The following is a 20,088-nucleotide window of genomic DNA, read 5'->3' as shown; positions in this document are numbered from 1 at the left end:
TTGGACTTCATGCAAATGACTTCATCTCTCTCAGCCTCATCTGTTATGTATAATAGTGATGTTTTTTACCTCATGACATTGTTTCTAGGATTAAATGAGAAAAAGCATGTGGAGAGTTTACCCTAATGCCTGACACATGGTGAGCCTGCAAATGTGACCTGAGATGACAAGGACCTATGTGTATAAGTCAAGAAATGAGGGAAATATACTGACATGTTAAAGGAGCTAATCTCTGAGGGGAGAGTTTTTTATGAGTGATCATTATGTTTCCCTTTATAGTTTCTGTACTTCCTATGTTTTCCATGGTGAATAAGTGACTTTCATGAGAAAAAATATTTTTTAAAAGTTAGAAGAAAGTTGATAGGAAATATTTCTGGGTGGAGATAGAGAGCCAAGTGATTCAATGATTATTGTAGCTGAAAGTCCATTTCTTTTGATATAAAAATGGTAGAACTAACAATAACTAGTAAAAGGAGAGTATACATGATTAACGCTATTTTTTTGACTCCTCTACTTTACCCATTAGTATTTACTTCCTTTGATTTGGTTGGTCTCCTCTTAATTTTTTGAGGTAGTTTCACTTTTTCTCATAGTCAAGGCCATCTTTGTCCTTCTGGGCAAAGATATTACTGTGGGGAACCACAGAACCGGACTTCTCTAAATTGTTTCCCCTCCTCCCACAGCTCTTCTCCTATATTAAAAAACATTCAGGGGGGGCGACCCGTGGCATAGTTGTTAAGTTTGCGCACTCCTCTTCAGCGGCCAGGGGTTTGCGGGTTCGGATCCCAGGCGGAGACCTATACACCGCTCATCAAACCATGCTCTGGTGGCATCCCACATACACAATAGAGGAAGATTGGTGCAGATGTTAACTCAGCAACAATCTTCCTCAAGCAAAAACAGAGGAAGATTGGCAACAGATATTAGCTCAGGGCCAAATCTTCCTCACCAAAAACAAAAAAACCATTCACAGGAAGGGATTCTTTAACTTCTGTGGCATCAACGCTCCTGCTTCTGCTATCCTTTGCCTCGAGTTGAGAGAATACCCTCCCCTGGGAGAAGTTTGTCCTGCCTGGGTGATGGCACTCTAATGTTTACATAAAGCAGTCAAGCTGAACCATGTTGGAACATGCCTCCTTGGGATTCAGACATGATTTTAAAATGACCCAATCCTAGTCTTGAATTACTGAACTACAGCCTTGCCTTGGAGCGTGCCTTTCGTTCTAGCCTCATCAGGTTTCTCAAGTGTCTAGCCTTGCACACACCTGTCTGTCGTATAGTTGACCCTTTGGTAAATTGGAGCACAGAAAAGTGATTTCTACAACCTCTAGCAGGAAATGACGACCCCTTTACTTCTTGCTGTTAGCTTGGCCCACAGCAGAAATCCTTGGTGTCTGCCCATAGCTCCGCAGCCCGTCCCCTGGCGAGAGAAGCCCTGGGAGGGGGGCACAGGCTGTAGTACCATTTGCAGTGTTGTCCTTATGTACCATACACCACTTGGCCAATGGCTCCAGGAAGTTCTCTTGGCATCTCCAAGTGATATTTTCTTTGTCATATTACTTAGATACCCTCTTTGTATGGAGCTCTGTCTGAATGCAGGGAGTTGTGTAGAGCAGTGAGAAGACATGCTCCCTTTCCTCTGGGAGCCTTCATGGATGCACTTAAAATGTCGAACCCCACCCAAGAACGTTTGCTCCTTGTTTCTCTTGTTTGTATCCCTTCCTTCGTATTCCCATGTCGTGTTGCTTGAACTTGTGTCCAGCAATGCATTTTTTTCTGCTTTGTGTCATGGTTGTTTCTGGGTCTGTTACCCTCATTATACTGTGATTTCCCTCAGGGTGGAGCTGTGTCTTCTTTGTATCTATACCTTCAGCAGGAATCCAGGTGTCTGGAAAAGGTTGGTGCTTAACAAATATATATTGAGTGACAGGACTTGACAGTGTCTCGGATGCTGTGTGTCATGTCCCCCTGCTTAGAGTGTTTTGATTTTCTTCATGTCCAAAGCTGAGTCCTTGGGACAAGAACGACTTATTTTGTAGCTGTCCAATTAAGTATTGCATTTCTGTGTGAGAACCCAGTAAATGAACCAAGAATATGCTTATAAGGCATGCAGACGCATCCGCAGTGGCTGTCAGTTCAGCAGAACAAATTAATTAGTTGAAATGATCCTTCGCAGTACCCAAGGAAAACCAGCCTCTCCCTAGTAAATATGCTTTGCTAGTTACAGAATAATAATCCTGAGTGCGGCGATGCCAGATCCTTCCCTTCTGCCATCTGGAGCGATGTTCTTGCGTGGTGATGCCTCATCAGCTCCCCGTCCCCACTTCCCTCCTGCTCTGTTTCCTCCTCTCCGCTGTCCTGGCCTCTGTAATAGGATGATGCATATTATTCTCCTCCCATCCTGTTTTCTTCCTCCCTAACAGTTCTTGGCTTCCTAATGTAGTATTTTGCTCTTTTACATCTTTAAGTATTAAAAACTATATATTTATTGGGATTTTTAAATAAAGGAACTGGAAATGGTGTCCCACATAGATAAACCTCTGTTGACGGTATGAGGAAGTAATATATGCACATGCTTCAAAAACACTGTATATGATGTTAAAGCCTCCTTCTTCTGTCCATCTAGCCTCCATGATTCTCTCCCCAGTGATAATTACAGTGAACATTTTAGTGTGTTTTTCCATAAAAACGTTTTAAATGATATACGCCAGCATATTAAAGTTGAGATGGATATATGTGTATTTTTTCTATCTATCTATGGAACATTCCCAGGAGAACTGCTCTGAACCTGTCTTTTATCACTTAATGTATTTTAGAGATATCTTAGGTGCTTCCCCCTCCCCTGTCTACCTTATTCCTGATAACTGTTGGGTAGGATTCCATTGTGTGGATGGTCTACCTTATTGGGCCAGTTCCTTATTAATGGGCATTAAGACTTTCTTTTGAACTTCTAGTGTTTCAGTAATACAACTGTGACTATCCTTATATCTTTGAACATTTCTGTAAAGGATGTGTACATTTTACCTGTTGATGGTTGTTGCTAAGCTGTCCTCCAAAAACTAAATTAGTTTTCACTAATTTAGGCATTCCACTGAAGTGCTTCAATGTACCTGATTCTCTATTCAACTTTTCTAGTTTTTCCCAATGTGATGGGAGAAAAATTTTATTTCATTGTTCTGATTTCTGTTTCTTTGATTATGTGTGAAGATGATGACTATTTCAAACTTAAAGCCAATCTGCGAACTTCTTCTTCCTATCCTTGGACCTTTTTCTGTTAGTCATTGTTTCCTTATTGGTTTATATGAGGTCTTTAGCCACCTTCTCAGGCCTTCCTTGTGCCTCGATCTAAAAGAGTAACTGAGCCACTGAACCTCACATCAACATGTTTAATCTTCTGCGTAGGATTACGAGCAGATATTTTTCTTTCTTGTCTATGGGTTTCCTTTTTTCTAGAATATAAACTCTTAAGGAGCGAGTATCTCGTCTGTCTTGTTCATTATGGTATTCCTATCACCTAGATCAAAGCCTGACTCATAATAAGCACTCAGATATTGTTGAGTAAATGAATGAAAGAATAACTGAATTAGCTTATGTGTGTCATAAAAATTTAAGGTTTTTTTGGTTTTTTTAGTTTGTTTATGGCATTTTTTACCAATGGAAGCTTTGAATTTCTATTTAGCCAAATAATCAATTTTCCTCTGATTTTGGGACCTTCCTCATTCCAAGTTTATAAATAAATGTACCCATGCCTCCTTTGAAAACTTCTGTGGTTCCACCTTTTAGGTTCAAATGTTAGACCTCTATAATACTTATTTTGATATAAAAAATAAAGGATCTAGTTTTAATCTTTCTCACAGTAGTTGGCTAGTCCATTATCATTCATTGAACTCTGTTTCCTGTGCGGGTTTAGCACAACTTTATGGTAAGCCTTGTTTCCATGGATTAGGTCTTTTCCTGGACTCAACTGAATTGTTATAGTTACTGTAGTTTCATGATATGTCTTAATAGTTGGTGAAGTTGGTTCTCCCTCATTTCTTGTCTTTTTTTTTTCATGGCTATGATTGCATATTTATTTTTTTCCAGATAAACTTCAGGATCATTTTGGCAAGGCTGAAAAAATTATCTTAAAAATTATTTTAAAGAAATATGTAATAATATGCATATATATATACATAATATATATGTTTTATAGTTTTGAAAATCTTTATCTCGTGGCCAGAACTGATGAAATTTAGTTTGTTCAGAATTCATGTTATTAAACTGAGGATGGGCTCGATATCAGAAGTTGCTCCTTGGGCCGGCCCCGTGGCTTAGCGGTTAAGTGCGTGCGCTCCGCTGCCGGCGGCCCGGGTTCGGATCCCGGGTGCGCACTGAGGCACCACTCCTCCAGCCATGCTGAGGCCGCGTCCCACATACAGCAACTAGAAGGATGTGCAGCTATGACAGACAACTATGTACTGGGGCTTTGGGGGAAAAATAAATAAATAAAACCTTTAAAAAAAAAAAAAAAGTTGCTCCTTGAAGAAACTGGTTGATGTATATGAGAAGAATTAGCATCCTATGACAAGAGGGATTTAGGTTTGAGCTTCAGTTAGATATCTTCTGCTAGAACTTTGAGTGTAAATGGGTCCTATAGTTCTGGACGTGGCTGTTTATACTTGAGTACGATGAACTACAGACAAGTTAAACTTCCTTAATCTTAACTGCCTATTTTGGATGCATCTTGTAGAAGATCATATACAAGAAAATCTAAGCTCTAGTCTTTATTTTGCTGCTCGTGAGTCATGTAGCTCTTGACAAGTTACTTAAACTAAGTCTCTGATTCTGTTTCTTCATCTGTAAAACAAGCACAATAATGCTCATTCATTCACTCATTCATTCATCAAATAATACTTTATTTAACTGTCTGTCTTTGAAAATTGTTATGAGGATCAAGTAACAGAATTCTGGTAAAATTTTTGTTTAAAAATGTTGAGGTCTTCTGGTTAAACATTGCATTTTCAAAACATTTCGTTTGTCTTCAGTCCCTCTTTCCTCAACTCCCACTAAAAGACAATAAAGGAAAAAATTTTTTTAAAAAGGCATAAACCAGTAAGAACAAAAGAACAGGCCAGGAGACTGCAGCAAAGAAAAGATATCAGCAAAATTTTGGAAAGTGGAAAGTAGCGTGGGAAAAGCCAGAACTCACTTGCAAGAAGCAGTAAGATGCCAAGTTGAAGCAGTCCCAATGCAAGTCTGGAATTGGAGGCACTGGTACCTCTAAAGGCTAGGGTTGAGAAGAGGAGGATGAATTGGGAGCCTAAGTGACGAGGTGTAAGAACCCTAGAGCCCGTCTCCCACCACATTGACAGGTAAAAAAAAGTTGTAAGGATGAAGAATGAGGATGGTGATGTACTGGAAAGAGGGGAGTTGGGATTGGGATGGAGGTAGTAATAGAGGCATAAATCTTTTTCCGTAGTAGGAAGCCAAAAGATAATACAGATTTTTAAAAAATGAAGAAATGGATTATGCATGCTGTTAAGGAGATAATTAACAGATGAAACCACACATAGGAGTTGAAAGTTATTGGCGGGATAAGGGAGAGGACTGGAGCTTCTTCTATTGGTAGTACTAATAAGTAGTACTGTTATTTAGTAGACTTTGAAAACTATGTACATATAGTGACAAAAAATGAAATAAAAGACTTCATGCTATTGTAGAAAAGTGGGTCTCTGGCACAAGGCTTGGCGTCTAGGTGCTTAGTAACTGCTTGTTGAATGGATATCATTCAATTATTTAGGAAACTCTAATTTTTCTTTTGTTGGTGTTAGATAGGAGTTAGAATTAAATAATGTACTTTAGAGATTTATGAGTAATGTATTTGGAATATCACAGTATAAGAAAGTAGTCCTATTTTGGAGACTATGGAATGTTGGAAGGCCTTAGATAGTTAAAAAAAATATGTGTATATATATACATATATATATATCAATCTGAACTTTGAATTTTTTAATACTTTTCATCAAGGGAGTCTTGGGGTTAAAAAAATGCACGTGTTGGTATGTGTTTATCAAGACTTGACAGTATTTTCTCTATCAAAAAGTCTCTGTCTCAGGCACTAACTTATTGTGGGCCTGATAGTTCTCTTCCCACTGCTTTTCTCTCTTTGAAATGGGGTTAAAACTCAGTCTGCCTGAAGGTAGGCCGTTGAGTATTAGAGAAATCCTGGCACCTAGTTCTTTGGTTTAATACTGTAAACAGAGTAACTGAGTGTGGAAGCTGAGTTGCCTCTTCCAAGATGGTAATCAGAATGTCAGAAGCTAGAGATTTAGTTGTAGGAACATGATCTGTTTGAAGCAAAGTATCCCCTCCAGGGAGTCCAAAGTCTTGCTAGTATTAGAAGTAACTAGATGATAATAGGTGAGTGATTATTCTCCAGGATGGAGGATGTTGTACTAACAGAATTGCACTACAGAATTGAGTCCAATATTTATTTTTAAGTTGTTACAAATTTATTGGGAAAGAAATGCTAGAGAAATACCAAGAAATGTTATTGTGTGACATTCCTTGAGGAACTAATTTGATTTGTTTTTCTTTGTTAAGACACAGGTGAGTTTGACTCGCGTTGTGTTTTCCTCGGTGTGTGTTGTACCTACTGGTCTAATATCTTCACCATGCACATTGGCTTTTTAATCTCCCAATTTTACACTCACAGACCTATTGTTTGACTAAGGCACAATTATTTTTGCTACCTAGTTATATAAGAAAGTAATTTCACATGGAAATGGTACTTAAATAAAAGTTTCAGAAATGACATATTGTGCTGGCTAAGGTTAAATATGTGATCGATTTAGGTGTCTTCTGTACAACCATGTTATTGAAAACTATATTTTGTTCCTAGAGTGAATTACTGGAATTTAAGCGACAGCAACAGGAAGAAGAAAGAACCCAGACCTCCCAGACTGAACACAGGAGGTATAAATGGCTAATAAAATAAGCATTCTTGGTTAAAACAATTACTTATAAAGCTTTCACAATGTTTTAGGAAAACACTGTAGCAATAGTAAATATGGTTTTGGAATCTATATTAACTTTCCAATCTTTATATTATTGGGTTGTAGTGTGTGTGTGAGGGATGCCAGCTGCTACGTATTGGATATTGTGTGTGTATGCATATATGTATGCATATTTACACCCACACAGTATCCAATTTTTCTGGATAGATGGCATAAATTTATGCCAGAAAACTGAAGCATGCTCTCCAGCTCTCTGTTTATTCACGTTATATTTAATTTGGCTCCCATGGGACGAAGCATCTTAATCTTTTGAGATGATCATTTACCATTTATAGCCTACTTTAGAATAATCAAACTAGTATAGGTGGTGAGATACCCATAGTTGAATACAAAAGCTCTGACACAAACTACTATTAAACTTGTGTTACATTGACTAACACATTAGGGAAAAAAAAAACAAACCTTAAAATAGAGTCATTAAGTAATTTTTAATAGTGTATGTACTCTCTTATTCCTAATTTCAGACGTTAAGACTACTCAGTAAAATATCATGTTGATGTTGGGACAGTGCTAATAACCACTATATTGTTTGTCACTATTATGCTAGAATTTTCCCGAGGGGCATTTGGGTTATCTGAGTTTACTGCAGTGTGCTTGAGTGTCTCAGGAGAAGAATTTAATGTAAAGGCTTTCATGATTTAAAGGAGCAAATTCTTCTTTTGAAACTGACTGGCTTCTTTTATATGTTTAACCTCTCCATTCTCACTGGCGTGTATTTTTAAATCATGGTGGTTTCATTGTGTAAATGAGACTTTTAAAAGCATTAATGGAAGTTCCCAATTCTGCTGGAACCACTAACTGTGGGTGGATGCCCACATTGTTTTGACTGGATTGTGCTGCTTCCATAGTCCAGTCAAAATAGTTTTAAAATGTTGTGTGAATTTATGTGTTGTTCTCTGATTATAAGGAAACATCAAACCTCTGATACACTGGTTAGGCTATTTTGTTTGGTAAAAGGGGACTGTTACTGCTACCTATTTTTTATAAAGTAGCCCATAAATAGTCCTTTGTTATTGGTTTTTCTCCTTAAAAGTCTTTCTGTTAAAAAATCTGATATTGTATTTATATAACACTGGTTGTTGGTAGTAGCCAGTCATTTTTCTGGGTTTCTGAGGATTGTATCATAAGGCTTTAAGCACTTTAAAGATCGTGATATGTCACATTAATAGGCCCCATTGCTGAGAAATTAATCTTCAACAGGCACCCAATAAAAACACAAGTTATTTGATTAGAGGTGGAAAGGATTACTTTTTTATTATAGGAACCTTGACCCTCATTCTTTAAGTTTATTTGCATACTGCTGAATACCTAAATATTGGTGGGGCTGTCTATTTTCTACACTTTATTTTCTCTTTCTATTGATTCTAGTTAAATGTAGATTCAAATGTAATCCAGAGAGAAATCTCTCTGGATAATAAATTCAGTAATCAGTATTGAAATAACTGATCAAGTCTTCAAACACATATTTTTTGTTCTCAATCACTTTTAGAAGAGAGCTTATGTTTTGTATTGTTCTTTGGAGTTTACAGTGAGCTTTGCCATGTTATTGTGAAAATACTCATTCAGTAGCCTCTTAATGAAAAAAATAGCTGTGCCCAAGAACATGAGCTGTGTAGTATGTGTGAGATTCCTCACAAGCTTTTCAATGAACCCTATAATGATTGAGCTTGAGTGCACCTGCACCTGACCCACCGTAACTTTTTGAGTAAGAGAAAAAATTAGACACTCCAGAGAGAAATAAAAAAGAGCAAGGAGGGTCATGGGAGTCAAGGACTTGAGAGGATCTGGGCCACCAGCTGAAAACTGGAATGAACTGAATTGATTTATTGAAACTTGAACCATCTTTGAATAGTAGTTTTTATCCAAATTAATCCTTAGAAGAAAATGCAGAGCACTAATTTGACACGAATAAAATGTATGTATTTTCTAAAACTAGTAAACAAAAATATAAACTGGTACTTTTGTTTTTCCTGTTTGAATTCATAATATGAATTGAGAAAAACAATTTCTTTACCGCTCATGATCTCTGGTTGACCCATATTGCAGCAGACATTGGCCACTTGAGAACAATCCTCAAGTATCAAGGAGAGCTCAACCGCTCTGCTGTGTCCTTTTAGTAACTGATGCTCAAAAGTGAATTGCATCAGCCCGTGGGTTCATGACAAGCCATCAGTCTTTGCAGTGTTGAGTGAACTGAGAGCAGCTGACTGTGAGCTGTTTTGCTGTCTACACTCACCACATTGTGGTTTCACGATGCAGCTGCAGTCTCAGAAGCAGGCAGAGGTGGGCACCAAGCACCTGGACAATTCATTCATTCAACTTTTAGATAGCAGGGTACACGCTATGGAGGCTTTGTTCTAGGCACTGAGGATAGGGCTAAACAAGGAAGAGAAGGTCCTTGACCACACAGAAATTACAGTCTGGAGGAAAGAAATAGAAATCAACAATTTAACAGCAAAATTATTTCAGACAATGATACGTACTATTAGGACCACATCACGAGGTGATGTTAAGGGAGTGATTGGAAGCGATAGGTCCTCAATGAAGAGGTGACATCAAAGAACAGGAGCCAATCACGTAGAGATCAGGGGCTAAAACATATTCTTGGATGAGACATCCAAGGGACATTATCAGGCATAAGAGCAAATGCAAAGGTCCTGAAGTGAGAGTGAGCTTGGGCTTTTTGAGTCCCAAATGATTGATTATAGATGGGGAGGAGGAGAATAGTACAAAATGAGGGAGGAAAGGTAGGCAGGAGCCATAAAATACAAGATTTTGTAAGTCCGTGATTTTATTCTAAGACTGATGGGAAGTCATGGGAGGGTTTTAAGCAAAAGGAAGGCATGATCCCCTTTTATAATTTAGTAAGGTGGTTGTGTGGAGAACGGATTCGAGAGGGCAGAAGTGAAAGCAGAAGCAGGATGAGAGACGATAGTGGTTTGGACTAGAATGGTGGCCATTGAAAGAAATGGGTGAATTCAGGATGTGTTTAGTGGGTAGAGCCAACAAGACTTCTTGCGGTTTGGATGTGGGGTGGGATGGGAGATGTTGAAGGAAAGCTCATCTTTGTTACTGACAAAAAGACTGGAAAAAAACAGCCCCCGGCACATGGGCATTCCAGAGTACCATGGTTGTGTTGTTTAAGGGGGATCAGATTCAGCTTTCTCTTCCTTAATATTCAAGTCTCCAGCTCAGTAAGATACTGTTCAATCTGCAAGCTGAGAGGTCTAGAAAAGGTGACTTAAACATGGAGCTCTGCAGTGAACCAGGATGCCCAGAATATGGCACTTGGGTAGATTTTATGGTGAGAGGAAAAAAACTGATAACTGAGATGTGACCACTGCCTGACGGACTTGCAGTTGTTGAGAGAACAGCAACCCAATAAGCCAGAGGTCAAATTGGGTCAACATGCAGTTGGCATTTTAGCTAGCACTGAGCAAGCACAGACAGGCAAACAACCCCAGCCTTGGACTTTGCTACCTAGCAGTCATTTTTCCTTCAAGTTCTCAAATCTCCCATGTCATTGGCTCACAGCCACCCGCCATGGGCACATTCTGCTCATCTTCATGACTGAAAAGGAGGCTAATGTGGCTGGGTCCCACCTACCCTTCCTTCCACAAACATGTATTGAGTGGCTGCTAAATGCCAGGCATTGTGTTTCTGCCGAGATGCTTATAGTCTTAATGACACTCTTTCTCAGTAATCTGTTGACATCATAGGGTACCTATTATAATGCTGTTTCTCCAGCGTCTACCTCCCTGATTCTACTCAGCCATACCTGGGCAACTCAGAGCATGGTATTGCCTTTAATGTATTTTTTTTTAATTTAAAAATTGTAATGTGTGACACACAGAAAAGTTTATGAAACAGACATTTAGAATGCTTAATTATAGGCACATGTGTGTGGTGATGGATTATAATTAGTATTTGGGTGGTGAACATGAGAACATGATGTAATCCATGCAGAAATAGAAGTATAATGATGTACACCTGAAATTTATACAATGTTATAAACCAATGTTATGACAATAAACAACAACAACAACAAAAGAATGCTTAATTATAAAGTGAGCACTCAGGTAGCCAGCTCCAGAAACAGAATATAACCATCATCCTACAGGTTACCCCATCCTGACCCTTATGAGAATCACTTTCTTACCTTTCCTTACAGTTTTACCTCCTATTGTTAAACTTAATTTCTGAAATTCATTGCTTCAAGTATGACTGAACATCAGAGAAAGATGTACCCATTTCTTCTTTTGAAAGCTTGGGCTTCCCTCTTCTGATATTTCTCTTTTTCCCGTACTCTATTCCCATTTTCCTTCTGCTTTTCACTTATGGGATTTACTTTAGTTAGCAAGACTGGCAACGGCGTACAGGGTATATGGGAGAGACATCTGTCTTATTTTTGGTTTCTCTTCATGTTTTAGTTCTTGTTGAAGCTTCCATCTTTCCTCAGCCTCTGGGGTTCACGCCTGGCATGGCCATTAGGTGACAGTTGCTTGGGTGACCAAGGTTCTCACAGAACTGGTAGAAGGTGGGTGAGTGAAACTCTGAAGTTAAGAACTTGTGCCCCCTTCAACCTGAGCCACGACTGGCACCAGCTCCAGCAAAGGGCTGTTAACAGCATGTCATATGGTAAATGTGAAAAGAAGTTTCTGTAGATTTCTTCTAAGCTGAAGGGGGTAAGCAATCCCCACAGTCAGTTCATATGGCACATTCGGTTCTCAAAAATCTCTCAGCTCTGCAGCAAGCTTTTCACTTACCCACATTTTTCATTGTTTTAAAGGGTAAATAATGCTTTTCTGGACCGACTCCAAGCCAGAAGTCAACCAGGTGGCCTCGAGCACTTTGGAGGCTATTGGAATATGAATAGTGGTAACAGCTGGGTGAGTTTTTCTTTTCTCAAAAAAAATCTTTCCAAGTTGAAGAATAAAAACAATGAGAATTTTAAAAATATGTAGTGGCCTTCTCCCTAGGTGTTATTTCTTTTGGTGTGCTGTTCAGCTGTGTGATGGGCAGTCAACCAGGGTGATTACTGTAAATTCCACAGTAGCTTCTGAGAGAGGAAGAAAGTCTTGATTTCAGCTCCGGCCAATCACAGTAAAAAATGACACATGCCGTTTGTTCTCGGTGTGATTGCCTGGACTGTAATGCTTTTTATCACCCTGGCCCAGACCTACAACAAAAACAAATGAACATTTCTTTTTCAGGAAGATTTTAAGTGAAATATGGTTATAAAAACAGTAAACATTCTCTAGTAATATATTCTTTCAGTGAAACTAGAACATCAAAGAAACCACTATTTAATTTTTCATGGAAAAATGATTTTTAACAAAAACCCTACAGCAGAAGGTACTTTTTGGAAGTGAAATGTCCTTACAGGTTTCTGTGAAGAAAGCCTTGCAACTGTGTTGTAATATGTGTGTAAGGTGTTTTGTGTGCACAATATATTATTGAATCAGCAACAAAGCTTTGGAATGTATATGATTGTGGGGTTTGCAATGTGTAAAGAATCAAAGCTAGCTACAGCAGATTTTGCAATTTAATTGAAGCCCAAGTGCATTTATACATATTAAAAAAAAATGGAGTGGATAGCAATGTTTAAACTGGTAAAATACAACAAAATAATCGAGTGCTTGCTGACCTGAAAACCCTAGAGAAGATCACCCTTCAATAAATACTTGATGGACAAAAGATCATTTTTGAGAAGACAGTCTGTTAGAAATCTTGTATGCATGTTTCCTTGAAAGGCATGTAGGGCCGGCCCCGTGGCTTAGCGGTTAAGTGCGCGCGCTCCACTACTGGTGGCCTGGGTTTGGATCCTGGGCGCGCACCGACGCACTGCTTCTCCGGCCATGCTGAGGCCGCGTCCCACATACAGCAACTAGAAGAGTGTGCAACTATGACATACAACTATCTACTGGGGCTTTGAGGGGAAAAAAAAAAAAAAAGGATTGGCAATAGATGTTAGCTCAGAGCTGATCTTCCTCAGCAAAAAGAGGAGGATTAGCATGGATGTTAGCTCAGAGCTGATCTTCCTCACAAAAAAAAAAAAAAGGCATGTAGTAGTTAAAATTGATGGATAGATTTCACAAATGTGAATATATGGAAGATAATTGAGTGTAGGCAAACTTCAGAGAATGCATACTGGACGTGTCTGTCCATAATGTATGCTCATGTGTATTGCTGTGGCATTCAGAATAGGGACAACGTGGAAGAGAAAAGAATCAAAGCACAGTATCTTTGCATCTTGTGTTACAATTGACAAATTACTGCCTTATTCACAAGAATATGTGAGTAGGCGTCATGTGGAAAATGGGACATTGTGAGTTTAAGACATTATCCAAGTTCACACAATTTATAACTAGTGAAGTGTGATTGAAACTCAGATTTTGGACAGGACTTGGAATCTTGCTGCACATTTTCTCCTCTACTTAACAACTCCCCCAGTTTAGAGACTACCTAGAAAAATACGTGGGAGAGATGATGGGAGAGAGTAACTGAATACTGTGTGGGCTGCTGCTAAGGGAATGAGGATTGGAGAATCTGGCTCACCATTGACTATCGGTGGCCTTATGTAAGGGAGCTATAAATCTCTGCTTAGATTCCTCACAGTAAAGAGAGAGGACCATCTTTTTCGCATGATGTGATGTGAGTGAGGATGATTGAAGTTTCCTGAGTTAGACAGGCATATCCAAGTCCATTGTGGTTATTGGCTTTTCCTGTGCTTGAGAGAAGCAGTGATAGAAAGGTGAGAACTTCCTCAGGCTCCACGTCCCCTTCTGCTTACCTACAAACATCCCTCTATGCCTGCTTTTTCTCCTGGATCAGATTCTATCTCCTCCACCATCTGGGGGACTTTGTTCTAACAGTACTCCTCGCTCTCTCCTGAATTGTCAGATGTTCCATCTCAACTATAAAATTCCCATCAGCATAAAATATAAATAAATGTAAATTATAGTGATACCTCTTTCCCTCTTGCTACTGTCCTGTTTCTTTTTTCCCCCTTTGGAGCAAAACTTCAAGAGGTGTCTATCCTAGCTGTCTCTAATTTCTTTCTTTTCATTCCTCTTAAACCTGCTCTAATCAGAATTTAGACTTTATCAGTTCAACTATAATGCTGTTGTCATGGTCACTAACAATGTCCACATTGTAGAATCCAGTGTTATTTCTCAGTCTTCATCCTTTGACCTGTCAGCATCATTTCTCATTGTGACTCACTCCCTCCTCTTTGAAACTGTTTACTTGGCTTCTGGAACACTATACTCTCTTGGGTGTTCACCTATCTCAGTGGTCACTTCTTTTCGTTCTCCTTTGAATCTCCTGCATCTTCCTCTCCTCTCAACTTTGGAGTGCCTCAGGGGGATGCACCTTGGACCACCTTCTTAACTTTATGTCCACTTAATACCTTCATGGCCTCATTTGTTCTCACGAAATTAAATACCGTTTATATGCTTATTACTCTCAAATTTCTATTTCCAGCCTAGACCTCTTCCTTCAGTCTTGCATATCCATTTATCTACCCAACGTCTCTACTTGCATGTCTAATAGACATTTCAGCCTTAACAACCTTTGATCCCCTTCACCCCAATGCTCTATCTGTACTTTTTCCTGTTTACATATGGTACAACTCATCTTTCACATCCCAGCTGATTCATCATCAAATCTTGACTCTTCCTTCAAAATACATCCAATCCAACAGTTTCTCACTGCCTTCACCACTATTACCCTGCTTCCAACCTCTGTCAGTGTTCATCTAGATTCTTGAAGTAGTCTGCTAGATGGTTTCCTTGCTTCCACACTTACCCACCTGGAGTGTATTCTCAATATGAGAGTGATCCCTTTGAAACAGAGGTCAGATTCTGTCACTCCTCTGCTCAAAACCCTCCAATGGCTACCATAACTCTCCAAATCACTCGGAGTAAAAGCCCAAGTCCTTACAGTAGCCTACGAGGGAGCTACATGGTCTAGACCCCGCTGTACCCCTCTGGAGCTCTCCTACTACTGCACTTCGTCCTCATTCCTCCTAGCCACACTAGCTTTCTTGCTGTTCTTTGAAAACTTGAGGAACTGGCTGGTCTTACCTAACAGTCTTTGTCCTGGCTGCTTCCTCTACACTTTTCTTCGAAATATCCGTATGATTTGTTCTCCTTCAAATATTTTCTTGAATTCTACTTCAATGGGGTTTCCTTGGCCATCTATTTAATGCTGTGATCTGTGTCCTTACCCCTGGCTCTTGCCATCCCTTTCCAGCTCCACTTTTTTTGCCATAGCACTCTGCAACTTCTAACATAATTTTCTAACATGGTTTACTTATATGTTTTGTTGACTGTTTCCTCTTAGTCTCTCCCTGCGGCAATGCATGTTCCACATTCCATCAGAACAGGGCCCTTTGGTTGTTTTGTTCACTGATATATCCCAAGCATAAAATAGTGACTGGAACTTACTGCACGCGCGGGAAACAGGTGGCTGTGATTGAGGGTCACAAAAACAACCAAGGGATTTAGAACCAAATGATTTGATATACTAAAGTGATTAGATACTGAATTTAAAATAGCTGTGTATAAAACATTTGATGGAATAACATTGGATTTGAAACAATGAGCAAAAATGAGACAAAGACAACCAAGAGGACTTGAAAAAAGAACAAAACAGAACTTCTAGGAATAAAAAACATAATCTTTGAAATTAAAGCACTCAATGAATTCCTCATAATAAAAGGAATACAAATTAAGAACCAAACCAAAATACCATTTTTCATCTATTACTTGGCGAAAAAGCAAAAGATTGACAAATTCTCTATTGGCAAGGCTGTGGTTAAACAGGTTCTTTCACACATTTTTGGTGGGAATTCAAAATGATACAAACACTGTCTATGTTAATTTGTTACTGTCTTCCCACAAAATAAAAACCAGGCCTAGAAATGTTACAAGAAAGTTCTACTAAATCTTCAAGGAACAGATTATTCTAAATGTCTAGCAAGTTTTTCAGATAAATGGAAAGGAGGAAGTATTCCCTAAAAAGATTAAGCTGGTGAATGTAACTTGGAATCAAAATCAGACAAAGATTATACAGGAAAAAAAAATGATACACCAGTCTCACTCATAAACGTAGCTTCAAAAAAATCACAAAATTTTGACAGATTCAATAATGAATTTTTGAAAAGCATAGTATATCCTTATCAAATTTAATTTATCCCAGAATGCAAGCTTTGCTTATCACAAATGAACAAACAAAACAAAAAAACTACTGAGATAATTCACCTCATAAATTATAGGAAAAACACTATATGATCATCTCAATAGATACAGGGAAAGCGTTTGATCAATTTCAATACTCATTTGTTGTAAAAACTTCTAGCAAACTAGGAATAACAAGGAAATTTCTTTAGCTAATAAAGGGATCAAAAATTTGTAATAAAAATATATTAAAAGCATTTCCTTTAAATCAGCATTTCCTTTAAGGATTGAGAAGGATAAAAAAGTTTGTAAATCACAGATACAGTTATCTACCTGGAAAATACAAAAGAATTTATATTCAAATTATTGGAATAAATAAGGGCCCAGCAATGTTGGTAGATATATCAGTATATAAAAACTACCTTTGTTTCTGCACATTGAGAATAAACAAAAAAATCTAATAAGTTCCAATCAAAGATGTACATAACCTTTTAAAACTATATAGCATTTTATAGAAAAACATTAACGAATAAATAAATGGAAAATTATACCTTGTTAATGGATAGGAATGAGCTCTCCAATAATCTATAGATTTAATTAAGTTCTAATCAAAGCAAAGAAGCAAGAATAGCCAGTTCACTCCTAAAGATAAAGAAGTATATATGGAGACTTAATTAAATATTTAATATGATATGGAATTGGCGCAGGCAGACCCAACCACTTCTGGAATTTTGATGTATGGCAGAGGGCAGAGCACATCACTGGGGGGAGATGGACTCTTCAACAAACGCTGTTGGGTCAGTTGAGTACCCACGTGAAATTAGGTCCCTTCCTAACACCATTCTTAAAATATCAGTTCCAGGTGGATTAAAACTTATAAATAGAAAGAATTTTTAAATTTTAGAAGAAAATAGACTATTTATAAAATTGAACTAGGGAGGATTTCAGAAGACCCAAAGTATAAACCAAAGAGAAATGATACATATGCATTAAAATAAAATAGCTGTTCATCAAAGGACACCATACAAAAGTAAGAAAGAAGCCATAAACTAAACTTTTATCCTGGACATGTTTTGTAAATAACAAGTGGACAAAATGTCAGTATACAGAATATGTTAAGAATGTGTCATTTATTCAGAAGTTGATAGATGATGATTGAGCTCCCCAAGGAATGAGAGAGGAGAGCTATGCCCCAACTCACAGAGTGGGCTTGGAGGAAATATTGGAACCAGTGTAAAGCTAAAGACAGAGAAGGAAAGGTGGGAGGCAGAAAATATGATAAAACTATGAATAAAGCTAAGGAAAGAAAAAGTTGTTTCTTGAAATGTCATACAGACACATAAGCGGTAGGCCTCTGATAAGTGTTTATGTTGGGTAGACAAATTAGACTGATCTTTAGTTTTAAACCTTTTTTTAATTTAAATCACATTCTTCTCGTATTGCTTAATATATTTTTATTTGATAATTTAACATTGATTTTATATTTTAAAAATGCATTTTGGTTTTCTAGAGTCCTCCATTAGTTTTCATGATGCACCTAGGGTGTGATGTTTAAAGAACCACTCCAAATGATCTTTTCTCTGATACCAGTAGGTGAGACCCTTTGGGATCCTGTGGAAACTCTAAATCTGGTGTCCTCAAGGGCAGTAAAACATCTGCTGTGACCTATGAGGCGACCTGAGATTTTAGTTTCCCCCAGTGTTAGAACAGCAATAGTTTGAATCCCAAATGTAGATTGGCCCAGCATTGCATTGTGGGAGGCTTGATGGAGATTTCTTGACCCTTTGCACATGGTTAGGGGGAGGGGACTCATTTAGTCTATCTCCCTTCCTCTAGGTCCCTTTAGAAGTCACCTTCCTGCTGCAGAATACAGTGCAACTCTACTCCATACATTTCCATTTAAATTGCTCTGTTCCACGCTGTGTTCGTCCCGTCCTTGCTGTAATGATGGAGATGGGGGACAATATTTGTGAACACTGTTATTTGTGACCCATGTTAGCCTATCTCTAAGAACACAGCTGAGGAGCCATCATTCAACAAGCCGTTACAGTGTCGACAGAGACTATTTTGCGAATCAAATGCAATGGGACTTGAAAATTAAATCATTTCACTGGGTCTTTAAACTGTTAAAAAATAGTCACTTAAGTCCGACGTAGATAAGAGTGTTCTTTGAAGGGACTTCATTTTGGACAATAAAGGCTTTGAATTTTGTTTTGCTGCTTGTAGTAATTCTTGTTTTCTTTTTCTTCCAGGACATGTGAGAAATATTTACTTACATCTGACCTTCGTCAACTGACCTTGAAAAGCCTCATGAGATGCTTTTCTTTAATGCCATTTTGTTCATCCTCACTGTTTTTACCTGGACTTCAACTGCCCATCCATGCAGCTGAGCAGCCAGGAGTGACTGGTTTCTCTCTGTCATTATTTGTATGTGTTTGCAGGAGCTGATTCTGAACTCACATTTAATCTCTACTGCCAGTGAAATGTTACCTTATTTTTCTAATTGGTTTTGCCTCTTATTGGAAGTATAATTACAGCAATGTTAGTAAGATAGAAAAGGAGGGACTCATTTGATGATTTCAGGTTAACAAGAGCTATGGGTGTGGCATGCTTGTCTCTGTAAGCAGCTAATTCTTATCTAATTCTCAGATCAGGTTTGGGGAAGCTTTGGCATCTTTAGATTTTAATCCCTATTTTCTTAATCCAAGGTACGAATGCCAGCAAAAGAAAAGAATAAATCTTTTATACTCTTTTAAACAAATTTATAAATAAATTTGATCTATTTCTGTATAAATGGTTTGTTTTTATTCTTAATGAAAAGCTCTTGAGTTTTTTTTCTCTTAAGGGGTCTCATTTTTCTATTTTCCTTTACAGTCCATATAGATCAAATGTAGTGCTATAATCACTACTGGGTCTGACTTTGGTCTTGATTTGCTTACTAATACTGTTCCTCTGGTTTTTCAGAGTGGCACACTTAATTTCCTGAAAGGCCATTGTTTCTGTAAAAATCAACTAGACACAAATGTACACTCCACATGTGGTTTTTTTAGGTGTTTTAGAAACTTAGCTCTATGCAACCTATTTCCTATTGTTAATTCAGTAGGCTTTCCTATTCTAGTTTTATGACCTTTACCAGTTTATAGACCCTAGAGAGCAAGAATATTGGTTTTCCATGCTGTACGCTCCAGCCTGCGCCGCCCCCCCCCCCCGCCACCGCCATGTTATAATGTTATATAGGAGAAGCACTGCATTTAGACTTAGAATGAAGTTTGGAAGAGCAAATATTTTTTGCAACTGGACAACTAATAACACTTTGCAGCGTTAAGAGATCTCCTGTGTTACCAGTCACTCTGTCGAAATTAACTTTCCAAATGTGTATTCGGGGAAACATTAGGACTTCAGGTTCTTGGGCCAAGACCGAGGGGCTCACAATAGGGTGGCAAGGGTGTAGTATAGAAGAGGCTGCATTGGGTGGGGAATGGTGGTGGCTGAGAACAGATGGTGCTCAGCTAGTTTCTCTGGAGTAAATAATGCAGATACTTTTGGTTTTTCTCTCTCCTGCCAGCTGAAGCTGCGTTAGTGCTGTTGACACTAATATAAAATGTTTGGTCCATTTGAAATCTTTGTCATTGCCTAATAGGGGGAAAACTAAATCCCTCAGCCTGGCTTGGAAACACCGCCAAACTGATTGTAAATGCGTGAATGTCACAGGCATTTTGCTGCTGTGGTATGCAGCCAGTTCAGCCCTACACCTGCCAGCCTGCCTACCTCACAGTCCCCATTTGTGTTCCAGTTTTTGTGTCTAGGCTTGTCATTCCTCGCTTGCTGCTATTTTCCGGTGTGTAACCAGG

At 38.4% G+C, this 20,088-nt stretch overlaps 1 protein-coding gene across 1 annotated transcript in view; it reads left to right on the top strand.

Moving 5' to 3' along the window:
- The window catches only part of EPSTI1 (epithelial stromal interaction 1), a 94,287-nt gene extending 75,267 nt beyond the window's left edge, over positions 1-19,020 (top strand). Inside the window, 6 exon segments of the mRNA XM_087436026.1 lie at positions 6,881-6,954; positions 11,845-11,944; positions 16,370-16,401; positions 17,254-17,267; positions 18,500-18,685; positions 18,688-19,020. Coding sequence (XP_087292152.1) covers positions 6,881-6,954; positions 11,845-11,944; positions 16,370-16,401; positions 17,254-17,267; positions 18,500-18,685; positions 18,688-18,740 — 459 coding nt within the window. The 3' untranslated portion in view covers positions 18,741-19,020.
- The last annotated feature ends 1,068 nt before the right edge of the window (positions 19,021-20,088 follow it).

This window comes from Ceratotherium simum, chromosome 10, assembly GCF_057802395.1.
Source record: "Ceratotherium simum simum isolate JZ-2026a chromosome 10, ASM5780239v1, whole genome shotgun sequence".
In the NCBI taxonomy this organism is placed as follows: domain Eukaryota; kingdom Metazoa; phylum Chordata; class Mammalia; order Perissodactyla; family Rhinocerotidae; genus Ceratotherium; species Ceratotherium simum.
This window is presented reverse-complemented; position numbering and strand designations above follow the sequence as displayed.